The sequence below is a fragment of the Fonsecaea nubica genome (assembly GCF_001646965.1).
Source record: "Fonsecaea nubica strain CBS 269.64 chromosome Unknown Scaff4, whole genome shotgun sequence".
Taxonomy (NCBI): Eukaryota; Fungi; Ascomycota; class Eurotiomycetes; order Chaetothyriales; family Herpotrichiellaceae; genus Fonsecaea; species Fonsecaea nubica.
Genome location: NW_019173677.1, coordinates 39,476 through 62,773, shown reverse-complemented (window position 1 = coordinate 62,773; position 23,298 = coordinate 39,476). Strand labels below are relative to the sequence as shown.

The 23,298-nt window shown below is 52.7% G+C and overlaps 3 protein-coding genes across 3 annotated transcripts; 1 reads left to right on the top strand and 2 right to left on the bottom strand.

The window, feature by feature from the left end:
* Nucleotides 1-380: 380 nt before the first annotated feature.
* On the top strand, nucleotides 381-2,637 carry AYO20_00949 (hypothetical protein; the record flags this gene model as incomplete). The annotated part of the gene is made up of 2 exons (XM_022639256.1): nucleotides 381-2,431; nucleotides 2,490-2,637. 2 exons carry the CDS (start codon nucleotides 381-383, stop codon nucleotides 2,635-2,637), a joined length of 2,199 nt encoding a protein of 732 aa, XP_022504564.1.
* A 2,162-nt stretch (nucleotides 2,638-4,799) lies between these two features.
* AYO20_00948 (hypothetical protein) lies at nucleotides 4,800-9,518 on the bottom strand (the record flags this gene model as incomplete). Its single annotated transcript, XM_022639255.1, has 5 exons — nucleotides 4,800-4,963; nucleotides 5,016-5,693; nucleotides 5,771-6,970; nucleotides 7,030-7,285; nucleotides 9,201-9,518. 5 exons carry the CDS (start codon nucleotides 9,516-9,518, stop codon nucleotides 4,800-4,802), a joined length of 2,616 nt encoding a protein of 871 aa, XP_022504563.1.
* Nucleotides 9,519-16,022: 6,504 nt separating this feature from the next.
* AYO20_00947 (hypothetical protein) lies at nucleotides 16,023-18,514 on the bottom strand (the record flags this gene model as incomplete). Its single annotated transcript, XM_022639254.1, has 2 exons — nucleotides 16,023-16,396; nucleotides 16,453-18,514. 2 exons carry the CDS (start codon nucleotides 18,512-18,514, stop codon nucleotides 16,023-16,025), a joined length of 2,436 nt encoding a protein of 811 aa, XP_022504562.1.
* Between the last annotated feature and the right edge of the window lie 4,784 nt (nucleotides 18,515-23,298).

The window sequence follows — 23,298 nt, the reverse complement described above, 5'->3', positions numbered from 1 at the left end:
TGATTGGCAGCGGTTCAGACCCCGGTTGACACTAACTGGTCATTGTTTCAGCTGAGCCGTCCCCGTATTCTGTTTGGCTGCGCCCGCCCCCATCACCAGTGACCGCTGCGAAGTAACACAGACTGCGGGCAGACCGCTGCGCCCGTCTTCAGGCAGGCTCAGCAACTTGATTTACTCTAGTATAGGTGGCTCAAAGGTGCATCTGTTGCCAATTTTGAACCGCTTCTCCATCACCAGACATCCCTCAACCGTTCGTGCTCGGCGGTCGACACAAGCGCTGCATTGATTCTTACCACGGACCACCTGTACCGCTTGCGGTGTCACCATACACAGAGGACCCTCTTTTTTCTACATCTCTCGGGAAGTTGCAGTGAGCGAGAATGTCGGGTGGCGGAAGGAACTTCTCCTTCGAGCCCGAAGATGACAACACTTTGAATCCGCATGGACGGGAGCCTCAGACCCAGGCACTGGAACAACCACACCTGTCTTACCAACCCTACCAGCAGCCGCCATATCATGAGACCCCACCAAGGGATTTGATCTCTCCTCCTCCCAGATACGCCTCTGCCTCCCCAAGTCGCAATCAACAGCACTCTCCTCCCCAATCCCCCCGCCGACGCGCTGTCCCTCAAGACACACATCTCCTTGCCGATACCTCGCCTCCCAGAGCGCTGTCACGACGATCAGCACCTACAGACTACGACGACCACGGCCCTCCCCCTCCTCCGCCTCACAGGTCTAGTCCGAACAAACTCTCAAGAGACGATTCACAAAGCCACAATCCCTACTCGAACGTGAACGCAGGAATGGACCACCCGGGAAATAGGGGGGTAGGAGGGGGATTTGACCCTGTTGCGCAGGGCACCGCGGATCGATATCCTTACGAGACTGGTATTGACGGTGCTCGCTCATTTCCTCAGTCCTACTCTCCATACCAACAACCACAGCCCTCGTCACGGCTTCCCGAGCGAGCCTCATATGGTTCGACATTCGCTCTTGCTCATGGTGCCGCAACCCCAGGCACCATCACTCCTTCTCCTTCTCCCGGACCCAGATCCTCTGCCTACTCCGGAAGGAGTATTCCCTTGGAAGAGTATCACCCCAGTTCCCAAACACCACAATCGTACCCAAGCTACCACGATCTCCCCTACCAGACAAATAACCCCGGCAGCTTCATAAACCAAGCCAACATCAATCCGAACAACATTCTTGACGATGGTGATGACGGAATGCCACCAGTTGGAAACCACCGAAACATTGGAAAAGGCGCTGGCCCCGCTGCAGCCGCCGCAGGAACCGCTGGCTTCCTAGGAGGTCTGTTTGGCCGCAAATCAAAGAACCACACTCCCAGCGGGACTTATGATGCTGTGGGTGCGGCTTCCAAAACCGAGCGAAGTGAATGGTTGGCAGAGCAGACCAGAGGGAAAAGAAAGATGAAGTTATGGGTGGGTGTTGCCATTGGCCTTTTTATCGTCATCGCCATTGTCGCAGGCATTCTGGGTGGCGTCCTGGGTTCAAAAAGCTCAAGCAGTTCCGGCTCGTCCAGTGGCGACACTAATAATGCAGCCTCAGACACCGATGCGAATGGGGACCTTGACAAGAATTCGGCCGAAATCAAGGCTCTCATGAACAACCCGGACCTCCACAAGGTCTTCCCAGGAATGGATTACACCCCTTGGGGTACACAGTATCCTTTATGCTTCACGTACCCACCCTCCCAGAACAATGTCACACGTGACATAGCCGTCTTGTCACAGCTCACCAATGTGGTCCGACTCTATGGTACTGACTGCAATCAAACCGAGATGGTGCTTCATGCCATTGATCGTCTTGAACTCAGCGACATGAAACTCTGGATGGGCGTCTGGATTGACACCAATCAGACAACCACAGATCGCCAATTGGATCAGATGTACAAGATTCTGGCAGACACAAAAGACCACTCGGTCTTCAAGGGTGTCATTGTCGGTAACGAAGCTCTCTATCGTGCAGGTGAAGACAAGGCACAGTCGGAGCAGGAACTGATCAACGTGCTGGACGGCGTCAGGACCAAGTTCAAGTCCCTCGGCTACGATCTCCCCATTGCTACATCAGATCTAGGAGACAATTGGAACGCTCAGCTTGTGCAGGCCGTGGATTATGTCATGTCGAATATCCATCCCTTTTTCGCCGGTGTCACGGCAGAAGTCGCCGCCAGTTGGACATGGGATTTTTGGCAGTCTCACGATGTCATCTTGACTGAGGGAATGCCCAACGTCAAACAACTCATCAGTGAGACAGGCTGGCCCAGCGGAGGTGGTAAAGATTGTGGAGGCACGGACGGATCCTGTACGGCAGGGCAGAGTGGATCTGTTGCTGGCGTTGATGGCATGAACACCTTTATGGACAATTGGGTGTGTCAAGCATTAGCAAACGGCACCGACTACTTTTGGTAAGTCGCGTCCCCTCTGGATCGCAGTGACGGTTATAGACTGACATCAGTACGACAGGTTTGAGGCATTTGATGAACCATGGAAGGTCATCTATAACACTGCCAGCCAACAGTGGGAAGACAAGTGGGGTCTCATGGACCCAGGGCGGAACCTGAAGCCAGGCCTGAAGATCCCCGACTGCGACGGCAAGACGGTTGGATCTTGATCAAACTTGGGCTGCGGCCGATTGAATCTGGGAATCGACCTAAGCCATATCGCCTCACGAACACGCCTCGTTCCTGACGCGAGTTGGACACGGTTTATTGCATGATATCAGTGTTGCAGCGTTTTCGGCATTTTCGTTAGAAGGACATTTTTGTGTGTACAGTCGGCAGCGACGTTGCTAGACGCCCTCCATGCTGGTGATCATGGGTAAGAGACTGAGCAACACGGCCAGCGGGTACGGGTAAATGGAATATGCGGACAGTATACGAGCTTGAAGGAAGTCATGTCTACGTCTTTGGATGCAAGGGGAAAAGTCACTAGGGTCAAGGGGCGGCATGTACATTACTTCGTGGCAATTGTTTTATGGAGTCATGGTGGCACGATGTATATAATCGTTTGTATATAAAAGTAGAAACCCGACCGATATGGGAGGAGCTCCCGAGGGGTATGTGTCGAGGGCCGGAGAGATACTGTACAATAGTACTGTATCTTTATCAGGGCTACTCTGTTGACCTCAACATTTCTGGGCCCAACCCATCTGAACATCCCACTTGAACATGCGATGCATGCACAAGAAGTACTTTGTACACACGTGCACAACGCCTATCCCGTCCGTAGACACACTGGTCCTCAGAACAGTACAGCACATCCCTGTCCAGTATCTAGATCGTACCTCGTACCTCGTTCATCACACCTCGTCGCACACGATAGATCAATGTCAGGGACAAGGGACAGGGGACAAGGATAGGACAAGAGAGGGAGAGAGGGGGAGATATGCGAGAGGAAGAAGGGGGCAAAGGGGAGAAGAAGAAAAAATACGATAAACACGCGTGTCTGTCAGACAGAAACAAAAGACACTTTGGCGCAAAAAACCGCTGAGGGAAGAAACAGAGATAGAAGAATATCCATTCATTCTCTCCTTGAGATTCGGTGTCCTCATCCTCATTCCTCGCCTGGCCGGTCCATCGAAATTTCCTGCCAAAGAAAAACAAATAAAGATCCGTGATTGACGGAAGTTCCTCCTCCTATTTTGAAGTGGTCGGTGCTGACCCTTCCCATTCCATTCCATCCCATCCGTCCCCCGCAATCGCTGTGCTGTGCTGTGCATCGCATTGCCTTATCCATCCTGCCCATTTGAAGCTCCATTTACAGCCATTTTCGCTATTCGCTTCTCCCTGTTCCTTTATATATACCATATCCCAAATGTCCAACTCGGGTTCCATTGCCATTCTCATTCCCAAAATTTCCATACTTCGGGGCCATACCAGGCCCGAATGCTCAAATCCAATGAATCCGCCCAGGTGAATATAAAAGTGATCAAGACAACAAAGAAAGAAAAGGTATCGTGAAAGCATCAAAGTGAACAAAGGCAGCCTCTGCCTCTTCAAAGTCCTTGTCCCGCAGCCGTTGACCCTGTGAATTGAACAATGCACCAGTCGATCCGTTGATGGCCAGTCGTGTTTGTGGATGGATGCGCGCTTCTTGCCCTGGCAGAACCAACTTGGAGGTCCAAGAAACAAAAGAGAAAATCGGCCGTCTCTGTAAAATCGTTCCAAATCCCGTTTCCCAATTCCAGCCACAGTACATTCCCAACCATAATGCATAGCTGGAAGGGGTGACGCGGCAAGACGCACTCGCCATTGAAGCCATTGCTTGGTTGAGTAGACTCCCCCGCAATAAAACAAGCACCAAATCAACATCCGCCTGCTACCAACAACGTACCAGAACAGCGGCAAATCGCACCAGGGTATCCATAATGTGTTTTATTTCCCTCCCAAAACGAAAGGTTCCCATATAATGAGCCGTCAAAGCAAAGTAGGGCATATAAGGAGGAATGTTGCAGATGTCCTCCATTGATCAAATTTCAACTGTGACGTGCAAAGGTCGTAGGTCGCGATACTCTCGAAACAAAAGGCGGCAAATCGAAAAGCGGGGGAGAGACGGCTGAGAATTAGATGGACCGCAAACTCAGGTATCGTGTGATTGCATAGCGCACGGAGTGTAGCATGCGACGGTCTGTATCTCGGCTGGTGGCATCGATATACAGCGCATCGTTTGGACAAATCGGACAAAAGTGTACAACCCAAAATCTGCACCCGGAAGTCTCGTCAGAGGGCGCAAAACAAATATGCGGACATGCTTGGCCGAGCCACCGACACTTGTTTAGTCCGAGGTCGGGGCTGGCGGTGTCAGTGCTTGCGTAGTGGCTCTGGTTCGTTCAAGCCATCGCCGCTTGCCAGGTCGAATTTCGAGGTGAGCCGGGATATGTGATGGATCGGAACCGGATGCGAGGAGTGCACTTCGTTGCTTGCTGCGGTAGGCGTCGACTGTGCGATACGTCAACATTTTCAGCGCCATATCAGTCTCTAAAGCACTCACGGGCTCGAGCAAGGAAGATTGGTCTGCCTGAAAACACTCGACCCTGTCCCCAAGCCATGCGATACCCGAGTTCATTGATCTTCTGTTCCCGGTCTCTTTTGCTCCGAGAGATGAGAGGAACAGATACCTCAGCTTCGCCATCCGTGACTGGGACCGAAACAGATGTTTTCCCAATCGTCGGCACACCGCCGTCGACTTCGTCCCCTTCTTCAACGAAACGAGCCCCCAGAATCGACTCGGCACCAGTCTGCATCTGAACCGGGAAGTATGCACGAGGGAAAACAGCGTTCTGCTTGCGGTAAGAATCCGGGATCTCACTCATCTCGATTTGATCCAGAGTAACCTTGACTCGCACACGGGCATTTTTCTGCGTATCCTCTACCAGAATAAACTTTCGTCTTTTGCCTTCAGGCAGCTCTCCGAATAAGGCATTGTCTTCCTCATTCTTCTCCTCTTGTTCTTTCGAAACCATGGCAGCCGTCCCGCCCGGTCGTCCGAGATGGTGGAGACCTCCCTGCATTGATGGTGCCATAGATGGTCCCAGAGAAGGAGCCAGCGAGGCTGGATAGCTTGGATAACCTGCGAAAACATGACTTTGACGCAAGTCGTTGGGACTCGCCATTTGTGGAGTTACGGGATTTTGTCGATACGCTTGTTGTGCGGGATTATAGGTCGGAGCTGGAAGAGCGTTAGCCGGGAGCTGAATGACCAGTTCGGGTCCTTTTTAGAAGGGGTTGATTAATGGGTTTACATACCTCCAACATTATCATGCCCGGTAGGAGACACATCCTGGGCATGATGGAGTATCTGAGATTGTGTGCCGGGTAGAGCACCGGGGGGCCTGGTTGGGGGAGCTGCCATTGAGTTTGGACCGGGAAGCCCTGTCGACACGGGACCGCCCGAACCAGGTGGCTTCCCCATGGACGAGGGTGTCATCTTGGACCTGTTCATCTTGGCTTGTCGCCGGACACGACGACTTCGCAAACGCGGGTCTTGATTGCTGTTTCTCCAGCTGTCCACCGCCCTTTGGATCAGCCCTCTCTTGCCTCGAAGACATGGGTTCAACTCTGCGAGTGCCCAACCCACATTGTTGCATTCTGTTTCATAGTTCAATCGGTTTCCTTTATACTGTTCTTTCGGCACACAAGCTCGTGGGTAGACGCAATTTTCGGACTTGAATTCTTGCGACAAAACAGTGGCATCCACCGAGTCAACGTCACACCGGATGGTATACTCCATCTTTACGCGGTCTCTTGAGTACTCGAAAGCTATCCACTGTACACCATTCCCGTCTTGCCGCACCTTTAGAGGAGTTGTGGCAGGAATAGGTCCGGGGGCAGCGTTCGAGTTCGGTTGTAGATTTGGCGGCATTTGTTGCGTTGGTGGCTGTTGTTGTTGTTGCGGTGGTGGTGGTGGCTGCTGCTGCGGTTGTGCCTGCTGTTGCTGTGACATTTGCTGCTGCTGCTGTTGCTGCTGCTGATGTGTAGGTTGCTGTTGTGCTTGTTGTTGTGGTAGGGGCGAGGGCTGGGGTGCCGGAGTTGGATGTTGCTGCTGTTGTTGAAGCATTCCCGCTCGCGCTTGTGGGGTTTGCTGATAATGCTGTGGCTCCGACTTCAGTCTTGGACTGCTGGAAATGGTGGAATGATGTGAGGCAACTTGTGGTCCCGCAAGTTGTGAATTGGTAGATTGATACGGTAGCATCGACTGGGAGTTAATTGGATGTTGCTGAGGAGTTGCATGATGTTGTCCGTATGGCTGGGGTACCGAATTCATACCATACTGATATCCATACAGTGGCTGGCTCAATTGAGAGCCTGGTTGCGCATACATGGGCCTTACAGGGTCGTGGGTCTGAGGTGAGGTGACGGAAGCTGGAGAGTTGGATTGGGGGGTGTGATAAATTGGAGGGTATGGCCTCTGCATGGTCGCGGTTGCTGCCATAGAATCGGATTTTTCTAGACCTGAAATTAGTCCGCCGAGGTCTATAGTGATTCCGGCGCCGTTCTCGACTCACCAGGGGGAAAATAGGTTCCAGCACCGCTGTGCTGGCTTCGTGGACTTTGCGTCGGAGGGTAGAAGTTGGGTGGATCAGTGGTTGCGGGTTGCGCTTGGAATTGCGCCTGGCTGTTGAGAAACGGCGACTGGAGAGTGGGTTGAGGGGTGTAGAGGTTCGGGGACGGATAAGGTTGCTGGGTGCTCTGACTTCCGCTCAACGTCCTCGTCTGCGATTGTTGCGGGATGTGATGCAACGGCGCAACTGTTGAATATGGCTGTGTTGTGCGATGCTGCATGAAGAACCCATATGGTCAGCGCAACGATCGCGACAAAGATGAATCAAAGCGCGACAGAAGCAGATTCGCGTCCAGAATGTGAGAGTAGGAAAAGACGCCGTAAAGACAAGTCAGAATGAAAGCATCCTGAATAGCTATCGGGAGCCCGGTGGAAAGCAATGCATTTTGATTGATCCAAACCAGGGCAAGTATTCGCGATTGGGACGACCCTCATCCCCCCGGTTCATGGTGGAGAGCCAGGGGACCTCAATAGATCCTGAATCTTTTTTAGGGCAAGAAGCGAGAATCCTGTGTTAGTCGAGGAAAAGGAAATTTGGTATACACGAGACAAGCGCCCACAAGAGCACGAACCACTGGCGGTTGACTCAAACGGTGTTCATACCTGTAGGAGTGGTGGCAGCAAGAGCAGAGTCTGGCAGGGGATCTGGCCAAGGTGCCAGGGGATATTGAGTGAGAGGACAGAGGGGTTTGTCGCGCAACGAGATAGAACCAGGATAGCATGCAGCGAACAGGCAAAGATTTAAGACTGGATCGAAGTTTGTTGCGGCATGTCCAGGGTGTGGATATAATGGAGATTCGAAACGATTGAATGGATAATGTGGGAGGGGATCAAGGCGCGCATGTGATAACGGATAGGGCAGCCACCAGGGATTGTGGGCGGGCAGGGGGGGTGGGTTGGAGGTTGTGCGCTTCTGGGAAACCCAGCATACCATGTACTGAGATTGTCGCCGTTGAGGGAGCCCGGGGAGTCGAAGCTTAGCTGGCTGGATTGTGTATGGTGGAAAGATGGGGAGTGGAAGGAATACTCGAAGGGTGTTGCTCTGGGAAGTAACCAGGGCATGCGGGACTGGATGTTTTTGTTTTGACAGTCAAAAATGGCGAAGGTACAAAAATGTGCACGTCAGACGTGGCGGTGCAAGGTCAAAGGGGGAAGGATGATGGAGAGCACAAGTTTTGGCGAGAGTTGAAAGAGATGGAATGGATGCCAAAAAAGCCGAGGGGCAAGGGCGTTGTAAAAAGACGATGGAGAGGGCGAGTTTGATGGGTGTGGGTTTGTGCTTTTTCGAAACTGGTACCAGTAGCGTGCAAATCAAGTGGATCGATGGCGCGGGAGCTTAAGAGGAGACACCGGAGAGGCATTGGCATGGCAGGCGACTTGGGAACCAGGCCAGGGTCGATGGAAGAGAAGGAAGAGAAGAGGAGATAGTGGAGTCGAAAGTGGTCATCGGTGTGGTGGATTTATGGTGGATCTGAGAGGAGTATTGGAGCATTGGACAAGAGGGACAAGGTCGACAAAGTGGTGGACTGGAGCCCTGGTCCAAGCGTTGACTTGCTGGCGTGCTTCTGGCACTTTTGGTGCTTGAAGAGCCGGTCGCAGAGGGTACGAGTAGGAGGGGGGGGAAAGGGAGCCACGAGCGGGCTAATCATAGCTGCTTGAAGGGGCCAAACAAGGACCCGACAAGAGATCAAGAGCCCAGTTGCCAGTTGCACGTCGCGGTCAAGGATCCTGGCCTGGGACCCTGGACAGATGCAGCCCGGGGCCCGGAAAATAGAGCAAGGACCAAAACGATGACTGGGGTCTGGCTGGCCCCCGAAACAAGGACCAGGACCAGGGGAGTAGCCAAGGAAGCAGAGATTGTAGGTGCGCCAGGTGGTTAACCGCACATTGGAGGACCAGCATTGGCCCAACTGGGCTTCAACGGCCAGACCAGGATGTGTCCTTGGGAGGAAGAGGAGAAAGTTCACTCGTGACAGGTGATTGACATGGTGCGAAAAGCGGGAAGGAGGGGGGAACGCCTCCCCCAAGATGCGAGATGTACAGAAAAAAGACACTGCGAAGGTATGGTACTAAAATGACGGGAAGATGGGTGGATGAACAAGTTTTGAGACTTACGTGCAATTTAGCATCTCCTGCGCCGTGAGCTTGTGTATTCGTAGATCCCATGCCTGAACCAGCGCCCGAACTAGGCCCAGGCTCAGGCCCAGTTGCTAGATTGGGAGCCTTTGCTGGTGCGACGGCGTGTGAGAGGTTCTGCAGACCTTGCTGCTGAGGGTGAGAATGAAGCGTGTTATTCTTGAACGCGTTGCGCGCAGTCAGGTGGTGGTGGTGCATCTGCGTATTACCCAGACTGGCAGCATGGAGGTTCAAATTGGCAGGGCCAGATGATTTCTCCGAAGCGACGGCGTACTTTTTGCTCTGGGTGGGCGCCATGGCGCGCGGCATGGGGACCACGCGTAGTAGGTGCGAGGAGTAGGTAGGTAGAGGGGGATGACGAGTTCGAGATTTGACCGGGTGGCCGAGGTCAGGGTTGTGGGTTCGTCTCGGCTGTCGCTTTTTAAGGGAGATCGGAAGTACTCCGTAAGGCGGGCTGGTTTAGAGGAAGGATGGGAGGAGTTTGGAGTTTGGAGCTGGAGGGGCTGCTCAAGAAATGAGCCTTTGAGGTTTAAAGAGGCGAGCGGGTGTGGCATCAAGGACCAGCAGTCGTAGGCGATGAAGTGGCGATAGCTAGTCACAGGGCTGGGCCAGGGTCCCAGTTAGAAAAGAGAGTGCAAGGAATTGCAAGTCGTTACGACGGGAATATAATGGTGAAAAACAGGCGGCGGTATGAAGAAAGTCGCAATTCGACAAATGGTAACAGCAACGGGACTGGCTGGAAGGACTACTCGTATTGAGAGGGTGGGATTGCTCACTAGTAGAGGATAATATGTATCCAGTATCAACCATGACTTGGCAGCTTAACGGGAAGAATGATCGGGAGTGACTGACGAAAAGGATGGAGATGGAGACAGTGGACTACGGTTTAGACCTGGCAGTAGCAGTAGCAGCAGCAGCAGCAGCAGTAGTTCCTACCGTTGTTTGTCGTTTCTGCTCTTCCCTCAGCTGAAAAAGAGACGCCGATAATACCGCTCTACTCCGAACAGAATATCAGACAATACAAGTGTCAACAAGATGCTCAGTTTGCCATCAGCTAACGCTCGGGAGAGGAGTACCCATACAGGTATCGTAACCTCTCGTCCTACTCTGTATATCACTCTCTAGCGAGTACCTATTACTCGTCCTTTGTCGTTACGAGTCCATGCATATCGTACCGTGCGTACCTCCTTCGCACTTCGGATGCGGGTAATGATTCAATTGAAGCCCCCAGTGTCGAAGTGGTAGTAGGTACGAATATTGCCCTTCCCCCGAATAAACTTCTGGAGGGTCTCCAGGGTGTTCTTTGGGGGGAAGAGGGAAGTGGTAGCGCACTGGCCTCTCGCGTCTCGTGGGAATCCCTGTAATTTCCAATGGCCCCCAGTGTCTCCCCCCTCCCCCCTCTGAGCAATCACGGCGAGCCCCGCTGGAGCCTACCGGGACTCGTTGGGTCCTACCGGGGTCTGAATGCCCCAAAACATGTCTAGTGGCCCACAGGAGAGTTTGAACTCGAAACGCCTAGAGGTCATCAACGGCGCTCCGGCGATCATCAAGCTAGTCAACTAGTCGTTCTGACTGCAGCCTACCATGCAGCTTTGGCCACAATAGGTTATACTATAACATGCAACACGCAAACACATCTCTGCACGGCTCGTCTGTACCCAAGTAGGGAGTCCGCAAGTCGACTAACCTGTCCAGTCAGCGCCCCGGTCAAGATGGCAAACAAGTCCCCTACTCCTCCTCCCTCCACCCCTCAATCGACATCTGCAACAGACTGGTCGACGCCTCTAAAAGCCATTTTACCACGCCTCTCGAATCACAATCAGCTTGCGGAGATTGCTGCGATCGAACCTGCGACCCTTGTCATCGAGGGCAATCGAGCCCTCAAATCGATCTTCGTGCGATTAAAGGTAACAGAAGAAAAAGAACCAGATCCACACATGGGCCGCTCTCGACGCGTATATTCATCTCTCACGGAAAAAGAGGTCTCCTGTCTGCACGTCTCGACGTTAGTCTGCGTCGAGCTACAGACCTAGTTTGTTTGTCGTCTGTTTTCTCAAACCTGGATCCCTGGACTTTCTTGCTGTGCTGAGTCTCGGCCGCTGCTTCCTCTGCCTCCTTCGCTTTCTTCAGAAGCTCAACTCCAAAATGTCTCCAATAAATCGTCTCCGCTCAGTGGCGAGTGATACTTTGTGGCCATTCCTCAAGCTATGCCGGAACCAGCCTTAGGCCCGCCCTGCAATACGACTCGTGAGCATGAACTGCCATGTGTGGCCCGGCGCTGATCCTGGTTCTGGCTATTAGCAGCGTCGATCTCGGGGAGAAATGGACGCCCCATTCATCACCACTCCCTCTTCCCACCCCCCGCCCACTTCCCACAGCTGGATTACCTGAATGGGCACTTTTAAAATAATAATGACTGAATAGCTGGAGTTTCGGTGATGCGTAGGCTTACGCAACGTAGGCGTCTCTGCTGGCGACAATGGGCCTTGTCATTGGTTCCATGTACCCGCACCTCGAGAGCTACACAGAGTTTTGTTGCTTTTCCCCGTTGTAGCCACGACTGGGGCAAATCAGCATGTTCAGGTGCGCAGCAAGAAATGTCACGACTTGACGACCACAACGGCCAATATGAAAGTCCGCCAAGTTTGACAATGATCGACCCCAGCAAGCCCTAGCGACGCAAGGGTGGCGAATAGCCCCGTCGCTCAAGCCTGCGCTGACCGGGGTGTTTGCTGGTGCCCGTCGCTCTCCTGCTCGTTAGCCCTGGTCGGCTCCCTTGGAGCCTCTAGGCACCGCCCTTCACCCCCCCGGCTCTTACCTCCTAGCACTGGCTAGCAGGCATGCAAAGCTCATGGATCCAACTCACACCCCTGCTGCAACTTGCATTGAAGGAAGCTCTTCACGACGTCCTACAACTCCCACAACATCAAACATTCAAATAGATTGTTTACCCAGCCTTGTTCGACATGCAGCTGACAGGAATACACTCAGACTTGATGCTCACAGGGGCCACCGGATTGTTCTGCGGTCAGTCCCAGGCCAAGTTGTATTATAAATATACACATATGAGTAGCACGGATTGCCAATTCGGCTCAAGAAGCATTAATAATAGAAGTGGCCACTCTCAGTCTCGCACAGATCTTGCCACCACCACACAAGGCTGATGGGAGGAGTGTTCGCTGACCGCATGCCTTTGTTTGAGAGCTGCGTCAGTGTCACCCTCTGGAATTCATTCCGTAAAGATAGGATGCAATGATATCAATTGCCGGTTTGGGGCCACCTTCTCGCGAACACCGTTACTAGCCGACGGACTTGTGCTCCCAGCACCGAGTGAACTAAGGCGGCTCATTGTCGCTATTGGCACTCAGTAATGCCAGTGGAACCATGGAAGAGGTGTTGTCAGAAGGAATCTCGGAGGAAGACAGTGCCGACCTCGATGAGAATTTGCTTGCACAGGAATAAAGCCAGCGCGGCACGGGAGGTGTCTTCACCGTGGCCCGTGTTCAAAGTCATCTTGCCTAAGCACATAAGACGACTCGCTTCTGTCGCAAAGTCATTCAGTCGTGATGGTCGGCAGTGGAAAGTACACGGTCCTGAATTTTATCATCTCATGTCATATCGTTCGCGCCTCCCGCCATCCGATATACAGTAGCGACGAGTGTTCACGGCTTCAGGGCGGATCTAGTGGATTGAGATGGAGCTGGTGTGTCCCTTTGCCCGGCACTATATCTCGACATCATCTCGGGAAAAATCAGCCAGCCTCTCGGCATCTTCAAGCGCGACTGATTGCAGGGTCAATGGTGGACACGCAAAGACTTACCTTTCTGACGCCCGTTTATATGCATGTTTGATTGACCAGCGTCGCATGTTCTAGACCTGCGTCAGACCAATCTCGATCAGCTTCCCTCCCCGCAAACAATGCCTCAGGGTGCATGGAATGATCCCAACACTTTTGACTCAGGGAGGGAGTTGGATGCTGCTACTGACGGGATGAAGTCAGTAGTGGACAAGCCACCAGCGCCTTGGGGAGGACCGTACCTCGTCCCTTGGTACCTATCGACGACTACTCCAAGTACTCGGCACTGTACAAGGAGTTGCTGACCCGCCTTTGGCTCGTACAAGTACCTAGTTGTGGTCGCCCCTAGGCAAAAAGGAACGACAAGCCCCCCACCAGATGCTATTAGACCCTATCGCATGTTCTTCTCCAGGTGAGCAAGCATCACCGACGCCTACCAAGCTTTTGTGCTTCCGGTGTGCGTTAGCACTCGCGCTTGTGGCCCTCCAAAAAGGTTGCCGTCATCACGAAAGGACGGGGTTGCTTTACGTGATTGCTCTGTTAGCGTCCTGCCTCGTCCAGACGCAATCAGTCGTATGCTCGGTACATAGTCACTGCATGAAACCAGTTTGTCAAGCTGGCCTTGAGCAATTTGTACTTGTTCTTGATGGTGGGTTGTAGGAAGTGCCGCAGTGGACCTGCAATTATTCATCCTACCAGCCTGTACGAGCAGGTATGTTAGGTAGACATGTTTCAACCCAAAAGAGCATATGTGTAACGCAAAGTCACCACGGCCGCTACCCGGGAGACCTTTTGAATAGCGAGGTCCAAATTTATATTGTGTGCCCGATACACACAGAGGATGTTGTGAAGTCAGCTTTCGTTCTTGATCTTATTACGTTGGAGACCAGTTCAAAGACCTGCATGGCTGCTTCTCTTGAGCGACTCGCCAAAGCATGCATAGCAGGGATCTCGGGATAGAGTGAGTATGTTCTTGCTAGATCGTGGACCACGACGAACTAACCCGTCGAAGAACCGAGGGTCTTTTGCTGTAGGGGCCTTGGGTTATATTCGTACGCAATGAAACCGTCTGTTCTCCTGCTACTTGCAGGTCACCAAGACCTATCGCGTTGTGGCAAATTTCAGGACTGAGGAAATGCAATCCCTCTCAGCTCAATATGGACGGTACCATCTGATCGGAACATCACTTTCTGCCGGAAGATGGCAAGACTAGCTGACGGCAAGCTCTTCGAGTTGACTGCGATTCGATGGTCAGGACACAAACCATGAAAAATCACTGCCGCTCCACACAGAAAAGGAAAGGATACACTGAGGTCTGAGCATGGCACGCATGGCTAGAACATTTGGCGCCACAGTTGCTGCAGATCATCTTCCTTGCACAGCTGTTCAGCTTGTGGACGATTCGGTGCCCCTGCTCCGGATCTAGCTTCCTGGCGGTGATGGCGGTGACGGCGGCGATCGGTGCGGATTCATCGGCGTCACCACTGGCCCGAGTGATTGGGGCGGCACGGCGGCCACCCAAGAGATGACAGTATCCAGCTGCACCTCACTCCTCAAAAGATTTTGCGAAAAGTATTCAGCTCCATACCAAGGGACAAAGCCCACTTGAGGGACTGCAGATCAGCAGCGATCTGCAGAAATGTCTTGACGACAGTGCAACGTTGGCGAAGTGTGCGGTGGAACCAAGAGGTCCATGGCGTCGGACCCAAACAAAACAGTACTGTCACCAGACTTTTCTAAACAGGTTTCGGACATCTGCAGTCCTGTGCTATTAGGTTACCGCTTGACTGGTTGGGCAACAGGGTAGTTGCAGCATATCCATCTCTTTTGAAGCCATCTACCTCTGAGAGAAAGAACATCTGTGAGCAGATATCGCTGGTGATCTTTTTCGCTTACAAGTCGTGATACCCCGGCTCCGTCTGGAGTGGCATGCCTGCTCTGCACCACGCGGCTGCTAGATTGATTGTTTCCTTGAGTTCGACTGCGACATTGATTGACAGATAGCGTGGAAGGCAGGTCCCTTCTTGGCCGGAAAACTCATGCGGATAACGTGTTGTGTCGATCAACCACGCTTTTCCACGAGTTTCGCCACCAGAAGGCTTCTCGAGGCATGGAGAGCTGGAATGGCCAGGGCTTGCTCGGCTGAGGGGGGAAGATCTTCAGGTACTAGCTTCAGTAGAGGCTGGTAGTACGGAGCCGGGGAGGCGGAAGGGCGAGGGTTATCATTCGGTGGACGACCGGCCTTGGGGTGGAGGATCGCTCGGACAGCCAACCAATTCTCGAAATAAGGTGTGCCATGGAAGACCTGTGCGAATGGTACTGGATCGATGGCATGTCCCGCCCAGAAAGAGGCGTGATGCTGACAGGTGCGGCGGCGGGTTAAGGTTTGTTGTTACACCCTTGGAGAGCTGTTCGAGAGTAAAAGTCATGCCAGGAGGATAGACGGTGTGGGAGACAGGACAGCCAAGGGGAGAAGACGGATGTCATGTGAGGGAAACTGTAGCCGGGAGAAGGCGAAATTGCACTTGTCTGACAGAAGAGATTATTTCAGAGGGATGTGGCTTGACTCGACTCACCCAGGACTGCAAAGACTCTCACATGACTAATCACTCTTCTCCTGCTCACCCATAATAACTCCCTCGTATACAAGAAACTACCAATTATTATTCAAGAACGTCTTTCAGAGGAAAATGTTTCATTCGACTTGCCCAATAATCTAATCTTCGCCGCTTCCCTTGTGTCGAAGCTAAGGATCTCATCCGCTTCTAGTTGTCCACGGCTTCACAGACCTCTTCTGGCCCCGTTTGGCATCCATCTCGCAGCTGAATTCTGTTCTCATCGCTCGCTCTCAATTCTGATGATTGCTCTTCTCCCATTGTCTGAAACAGAATGCGTCGGCTTCTGATAGCTAACACTACACCCTAGGCAGCGCTCACAAGATTCCTCGTTCAACATAGCCTTATTTTCATTGTTCATTCAATCATCTCTCATGCTCATACATCCTATCATACATTCGTCGAATAAGTACCGTCTGTGGGCTCAACCCTTATGTCTGGCACAGGCAATCCTTGCTGCGGCTGCTGGGTCGGGGCAGGATATGCTCCGGTTGCCGGAAGGGGTTGTTGCGCTGTTGCGGTACTAGGCTGTCCAGGGGGGGTGTTGGCAACAACAGGAACTTCCACTCTCTGTTGTTGCGCGAGGTACGCTCTAGGGTCACCTTGCAACCCTTGAGCAGGAGGCGGTTGCTCGATAGCACGCAACGGACGTCCTTCCTCCTCGCTATATTCGTCGTCGCTGCTTTCATCGCTATACTCGCCTCTTTCCGCACGGCGCCGGCGTTTCTCCTCGAGCTCAGCTTGCCATTTGCGCTCTCTAGCCTCTGTGGGTGTCTGTTAGTGACAGCCTCCCAGCTTGAGATATGAACCATGTACGTACCTCTAATCTCCTTCGTCTTCTCTGCCAGCTTTGTGATCTCTTCCCTCGAAACAACTCTCAAGACAATCACGTAATCGTCTCTCTCCTCAAACCTCTCATGTGCCTTTTCCAAGGCTTCCGGGTTCACCAGCGCTCGGCTAATTTTGGTCCACCTTGCATTTGGTGGTATACCATCTTTGTGGGCGTCCTTCAACGGCGCAACCCCTTCTCGTGTAGGATTTGGGTCCTCGGGGAAAGGTGTTTCTCGTGGTTTTTTGAGGATACCTTTCGGTCTGAATTCCTCTTTCTTTTCAGCCGGCTCGACCAATTGCACCTTTCGAGGACGGTCATCATCATCTTCGCCTGGGGATATGGTTCGTTGCTCCAGAACTGTTGGCACCTCTTGATCTTCGTCACGGGAAGATGTTTGGTCACGTGCACGGCGTTGCCGGGTGTCCTTACCGTCGTAATCCTCGGTGGTGTCTGACTCGGGCGCACGGTCCGCTCGGTCTCGTTGCTTCCTATGTCGATGGTGTCTGCGCCGTTCATGGCGGTCGTCATGATCACCTGTGTCGTCGGCATCCCGATCGTCGTCGCGCCGGCGCGGATCACGATCTCCATTGGTCAGCTTAAGATCACGCTCAATGCGTCCGGCAAGTTCGTCTGGACTTGGTTCATCGTGGTGTCGTCGTCTTCGGTGTTTTCGCTCTTTGCGATCATCGGTTTCTGACTCTTCGTCGTCCTTGTTACGAGTACTCTTCAGAGCGGCACCAGCAGCGGCGCCTACCGCACCCAGCCCTGCGGCTGCAGCCAGTCCTTTCCGCAGTCCCGAATGCTCTGGGCTGCTCTCGCGACTTCGAGGCTTGCCAGACTTGTCAGCGTCGCGATACCTATCCCGGTCTCTATCCCTGTCGCGGTCACGTTCCCGGTCTCTATCTCGATCACGGTCGCGATCCCTCTCCCGATCCCTGTCCCGGTCCCGGTCTCTGTCCTTGTCTCTCTCCCGCTCTTTGTCCCGGTCCCGCTCACGCTCACGGACCCGTTCAGATTCGCGCGGAACCTCACGCAACGCCTCTCTATTGCGTTCATCACGATGCCTATGCTTCAGAGGTTTGTCATCGTCCTCTAGACGGTCATGATGGGATCTAGGTAAGAGTCGGAGGTCACGTTCCTCACGCGCGGACATGGTGCCGTCATCGGGATAGTGATGCAAGACGGGTGCTCTTGTGGAGTGACGACGACGGGGGATATCTCCTCGGTCTTCTAAGTCGCTCGTTCGACCACTGGAGTATCGAGGTGGCTCGTTCCTGTCGATTCGATCGAGAACACGGGTAGACGACGTCGGCGGCACATCCCGTGTGTCTCTCCTTGCAGGCAATCTGTACTCGGAGAACCCAGCAATGCTTACCGGTCGTTCTGATCGGCTGTAACTCTCTCGCCTCTGAGGCCGTGCTGATTCTTGCAAAAATTGCTCCTTTGGGGTGGTGTATGAGAAGCCTTCATCCTGAAGTTGACTCCGAGCCGAAGAGTATGGATATGCATTGTATCCACCACGACGATGATACTCGGGTTGTCGGCTGACTCTTGCGGGTAATAGACGGTCTTGCTCCGCACGGGTGGCACTCGCATGACGATGATGGTGTCGACCACTTGTGGCAGCCGGAACAAGATAGCGATCCTCTCTCGAGGCAACCACTGGGCTTCGTGGATCATCACGAGAGGGACCACTAACAATAGCTGGACGAATTCGAGGCGGGGAAGAGCGGCGTTCGGTGAAGGTGTTCACAGGTCTGCGGGCCTCCAGTGTGGAATTGGTCCTTGGTCGCACAGAATATTCGGTCTTCACTATTGAGCCTCCGCCTGAGTGAGGATCGTCAAGGACTGTTTTCCTTGCGATAGCTTGAGTAGTGTAAACACTCCCATGTCGCGTAGCAGGGAAAGTATCAATAAAGCTGCGAGGCTGGGAGGACGAGGAAAACCGAGGGTCGAAGGAGGAGGATATGACCATGCCGGTCGAAGCCCGGTGGTCAGGGTAGCGACGTCCAAGGGGAGGTGAGTTGGGACGGTAGCGGTTTTCGGTCATTGTGAGGATGTCGGTTGGCCGTTGTTGTGAAAAGTCTTTCTTCCAGGCATCGGACGTTGGCAGCCAAAATCGACGTACTTGTAGATAATGATTCTATAGACAAGCGGTGGCAGGGTAGGAAGGGTTGTAGGAACGGGGTGTACTATCGAGGACTGAACTCTGAAGAGGCTCAAGGTCAGCAAAGGTTTCATGTTAGAAGCGGTTTGTGCCAGCGTCAAGAAGGGACGGAAGGGCCTGATGTCAGTGTAGTCGTACTCGCACAACCACTAGAGGTCATTCAGGGGTGGATCGTGAAATGATGAACAGCAAGGATTGGGCGATCCACGGGGGCCAGAGGTTTGAATGGATTGAAGCAGGCAGGGTTGGGGCCGAGGGAGGGGATTCGGGCTCACCTCACACCGCACACAGAAGTGGGAGTGGTAGTTTCTGGAAGCGCCGTTGTCGGGTACAGCAAAGGATTCGCAGAATGGCAAAACACCTTGGCCAGCTGTACAGGACAAAAGAGGTGTGATTTGAGATAGAGAACAACAGTCGACAAGTCGGAGCGGCCGAATCAATTATGTATGGGCAGTTGAGGACATTCCGGGTGCGGGCGCAGCCCAAGTGTGCAACCCACTGAACTGGCGGGTTCGCGGGTCTGATGGTTGGATGGTTGGATGGGCTTGGAAAAAATGCCACAGGGGATGAACCGAAAGTTGAAAGCGAAGCTTTGAAGCCCGACGTCATGTCATGGCGCCATGCATTCCCCGAGTGCCCAAAGCTACTAGGTAGGTATAGGCACCTGGGCACCCAAAAAGGCCTTTGTCTCGAGTTGGATTATTATCTACTCGGGACACCCCCGGACCACCCTTTTAGTGCCTTCGAAGGAGCCAGTGCAAGTCCAGCCAGCTCCATCGCCATTCTCCATCTCCATCTCCGAATTCTTTCTCGATACCCAACGCGCTGGTCCTGAGCTATCTGGCTATCCACCTCTCCACACATACTCGGTACACAGATACACTTACTGGCACGGCATCTGCCTACACCTGCTCTCTCTTTCTTTTATTCTTTGACTCTATCCACTGCTCTCAATCCAATGACTCACTCGTCTTCCGAGACTTGCTCCTCTCCCACTGAATCTTCACATTCTTCTCAAACAATATCAGGCACCACTCACACCCGTCCGAAAATCGTTGCCTCTCAAGACTGGGACAGTGCTACCGGTCCTGCCCAATCAATCTAACTATAAAGTGATCTTTTGCTACCAAATGTACGTCGATCAATGAGCTGCTGCCCAATCTAATTTCCAGTCGACCACCTCTGCAGTCCCTTTATCTTCTAGCCCTGGGACTTTCTTCCCGTTGGCCCCCCCCCCCAGCTGACCCCGTGACAGTGGTGTACTGCCGACAAAACTACAGGCGCGTTTGCCTTTTATTCCCTAATATTTCAGGCGTTTGAAAGCAAGGAATAGTGTTGCATCCTCGTCCTCTCGGCGCCTCTCTCACATTCACAGACGTCGGGCGCAGAGCAGCACCCCACCTGCTCTCAGCAAAATTCTTCCATTCCTTCCGAGATCCGGTTCCCGAAGACTCTGTGCCACTAAAGTTTGTCCAGGAAGGCTGCAAAAATCCCCATGAGCGGAAGGGATCCTATTCGGGGCGTGAGAGGCCCACGCTCGCACTGCCATCCGCCAGTTGGCAAAACTGCGACAATTTTCTGCCGATGCTGATGCTCTGTTTTTCAAGAGAAGATTGCCCAATACCTGGCGTGTCAGCACATGACCACCATCGCCCTTGTTGCAAAGCACTCGTGATCGGAAGCTTCGCGGAAGGCATTTGGGCGCGGGCTCATCCAAGAGCCCACAGTCTAGAGTTTCAACTCTCGTCCCACAGCTTACTCTTTGCTGGCCGTCTCTTTGATGGTGCTTGATGCAGAACGATTCCACTCTTGAATCTCCGCAGTGACGCTAGACCGCCTCACGAGCTGGTGCTAGACTCATCTACAGCTGACGGCAGTTGCCTTCTTCCTCCACACCAATTGCGTCTCTACAGTGGGGCCGCAAGGCTGTGCTATACATGGAGCAAAATGAAATTTTGCTTGTTTCTGAAGCACTGTGAAGTTTATGAGACCGGCGAGGTGTAGACATTGTAAGTATGGTACTTCTGGTAGACCGTGCCGCGAGGCTCTCCCTCGGCAATCTACAGATGGGGCACAGCTGGCAAGGCTCTCTAATCTCGGATGTTGGAGCAGGGGACAATGTTACAGCATACGTCGCTTGAAGTCGCCTAGCAGTTGCGCTGAGAAGTATTGAGGACGTCATACTCTTCCGACGCCTGTCACTGCCACAGTACGGTAGCTTTGATTTGCCCCCCCTAATCAAGCCAGCCTCGCCCGAGACAAGGCGTGCTCATAAATATCGAAGTCATCAAATGCACGGAACAACTGAATGCGGCGCAGATTTCTCCATTTATACATTCACATCAGTGAAGAGAGGACGGAGTCTGTTCCAATCAGAAACGTTGCTGCGTCTGAATTCGATCAATTGGGTTGTTCTGTCATGAAAAATGCAAGCTTGTCGGCATCGACAGATGAGCAGGCGTTGGCTGGCGAAGGGGGCTGATGCTCTAGACTACCAATGGCGTACGACAGCATGGTGCAATTTGCACTCACTCAACACCGCCATGCTCTCACGAGGCAAAATTGGCCTTCAAGTCACTTTATCACTCTGGCCTTCAAGTCCTTCGCTCGAGATATAAGACCATCCCATCGAGTCTCGAAGGTAGGTCATGTACATTCTCTTCGCCAGTCTACACAGTCTACCATATCAGAACAAGCATTCTCCTTTCTTCTGTCCCTTCATCCTTCCACCTATTCGATTTCACTCCTTTTTCAACCCACAATTGCAACGAAAGCTTGCGTCCCTTGTACCATCTCAAGAGCAGCTGCTCTCCCTGATACAGTTGCTGGCCGTCCTTCGCCGCTCGTACGCGAACCACGGGCTTTTCGATCGACATCAAGTCCACTTCCTCATCACTGCTTCCTGTCATTCCCGAGCCAAGCCATGGCTACGAACCAGCCAGACTTGTGGCAATGCTGCAAATGCGACAACCGACCTATGAAGGTCGCCACTAATCCAAAATGCGTGTGCGAGCATGAACGCTGCGTCAATTGCAAGACAGACGATGACATTGACGGTGCGGTAAAGACAACAGCTGTGGTTTCTTACCATCACATCAGCTATCTTCAAGCAAATACTTGCGATGACCATCAATTTCAAGCTCCTGGTCAGGCGGTTTCTCAAGTCACGCACCCCAGTCGTCGTTCCACTCCCGTGTCGACCAGCGACAAGTAGCGGTAGAAAGCTATTGGTATTGAGATGCCTGCGACAACCTCGACAATATAGAGCTGGCCATGGGCACAAGCACCGTTTGTGGACCTACAAAGTGTCCACATTGTCCTGATATTTGATTGTGTGGCGCTTTGCAAGGGACGGGTGGCGAGGCTCTGAGCATTCAGGGGAGTTTTTCACCACAAGCCAGCCTCGTAATCTTTTTCGGCCTTAGTGCCTTGACACCACCCATGCCTGGTCTGGTAAAGACGCTGCACTTTTGGGCATTGACTGGTTTACGCTCATTGGACCATCTTTGACGACAACAACTCTCTCCTCCCACACAACCACGGCTTCAGTCTCTACCAAAATATTTCATTAGCCAGCCACCAGCATTCTGCAGGCCCCTTGTCACGGACGATGTCATCAACAAGACAGATTCCCATTTCACAATCTTTTCGAGTCGGACATCCCGCTGGGTCATTCACTCATTCACTCACCCAGCCATTTCACCAACTTCACCCCCACCATCGTTTCTCCCCTGGAATACTTTTTTTGGCCTCTCAACACGGTCTCTTTCTATCGGGGAACACCACACGATACAACCACAGCACGTTTGTTCTTTAGGCGGAACTCCACCACTCTCTCATCCATCCGCTGCGCTGCTACCTATACAAGTGGCTGGCTACCTACCTACCTACCTACCTACCTACCTACCTACCTACCTACCTACCTACCTACCTACCTACCTACATACCCATGCATACATGTGTGCATGCATGCATGGACGGGGATAGGGACAGCACACAGCCAATCTTTTCGCTTCAGATAGTGTCGTTAGTATATTCCACTCGTTTATCTCGGCCTAAGAGATATCTATTTCATCATGAACAAATCCAGTCGTTGACTACTCTCTCTCCTCTCTCTTGTCTCCTCTCTCTTCTCTCCTCTCTCTTCTCTCCCCTCTCTCCTCTCCTCTCTTCTCGCCTCCCTCGCTCATTAATATCTCCTCCGCCCTCTCTTCCCTCGTGTTCTTCTCCGCTCCATCTTCACCCGACCCTACGTACTTATACTTGCTTTACTTCCTTTGTTTCGATTGATCCGACCTGATCCGACCTGGTCTGATCTGGGTGAATACACCTACCGAGTATTCATGTACGGTGTGCGTGTGCGTGTGCGTGTAACAGAAGCGTCGTGGTATCAAAGAGGCATATATCGTCTTCATGGCTCACTATGCTATTGCCATCCTCGCCGACGCATTTACAGTTTACTCCCAGCTTTCACCCAATCGAACAATAAAGCGTCCCAATAAGATCTTTGTGTGATATCAACCACAACCACAGAGAAAAAAAAAAGGTGTACATACATGACCGGTGCCTCAGTGTCCCGGGAAGCCCAAAAAAGTTCCCGGCTGTAGATATTACAGTTGCCCACATATCTATTCATCTTGGGACTAGATAAATCCTTTGCATATCCC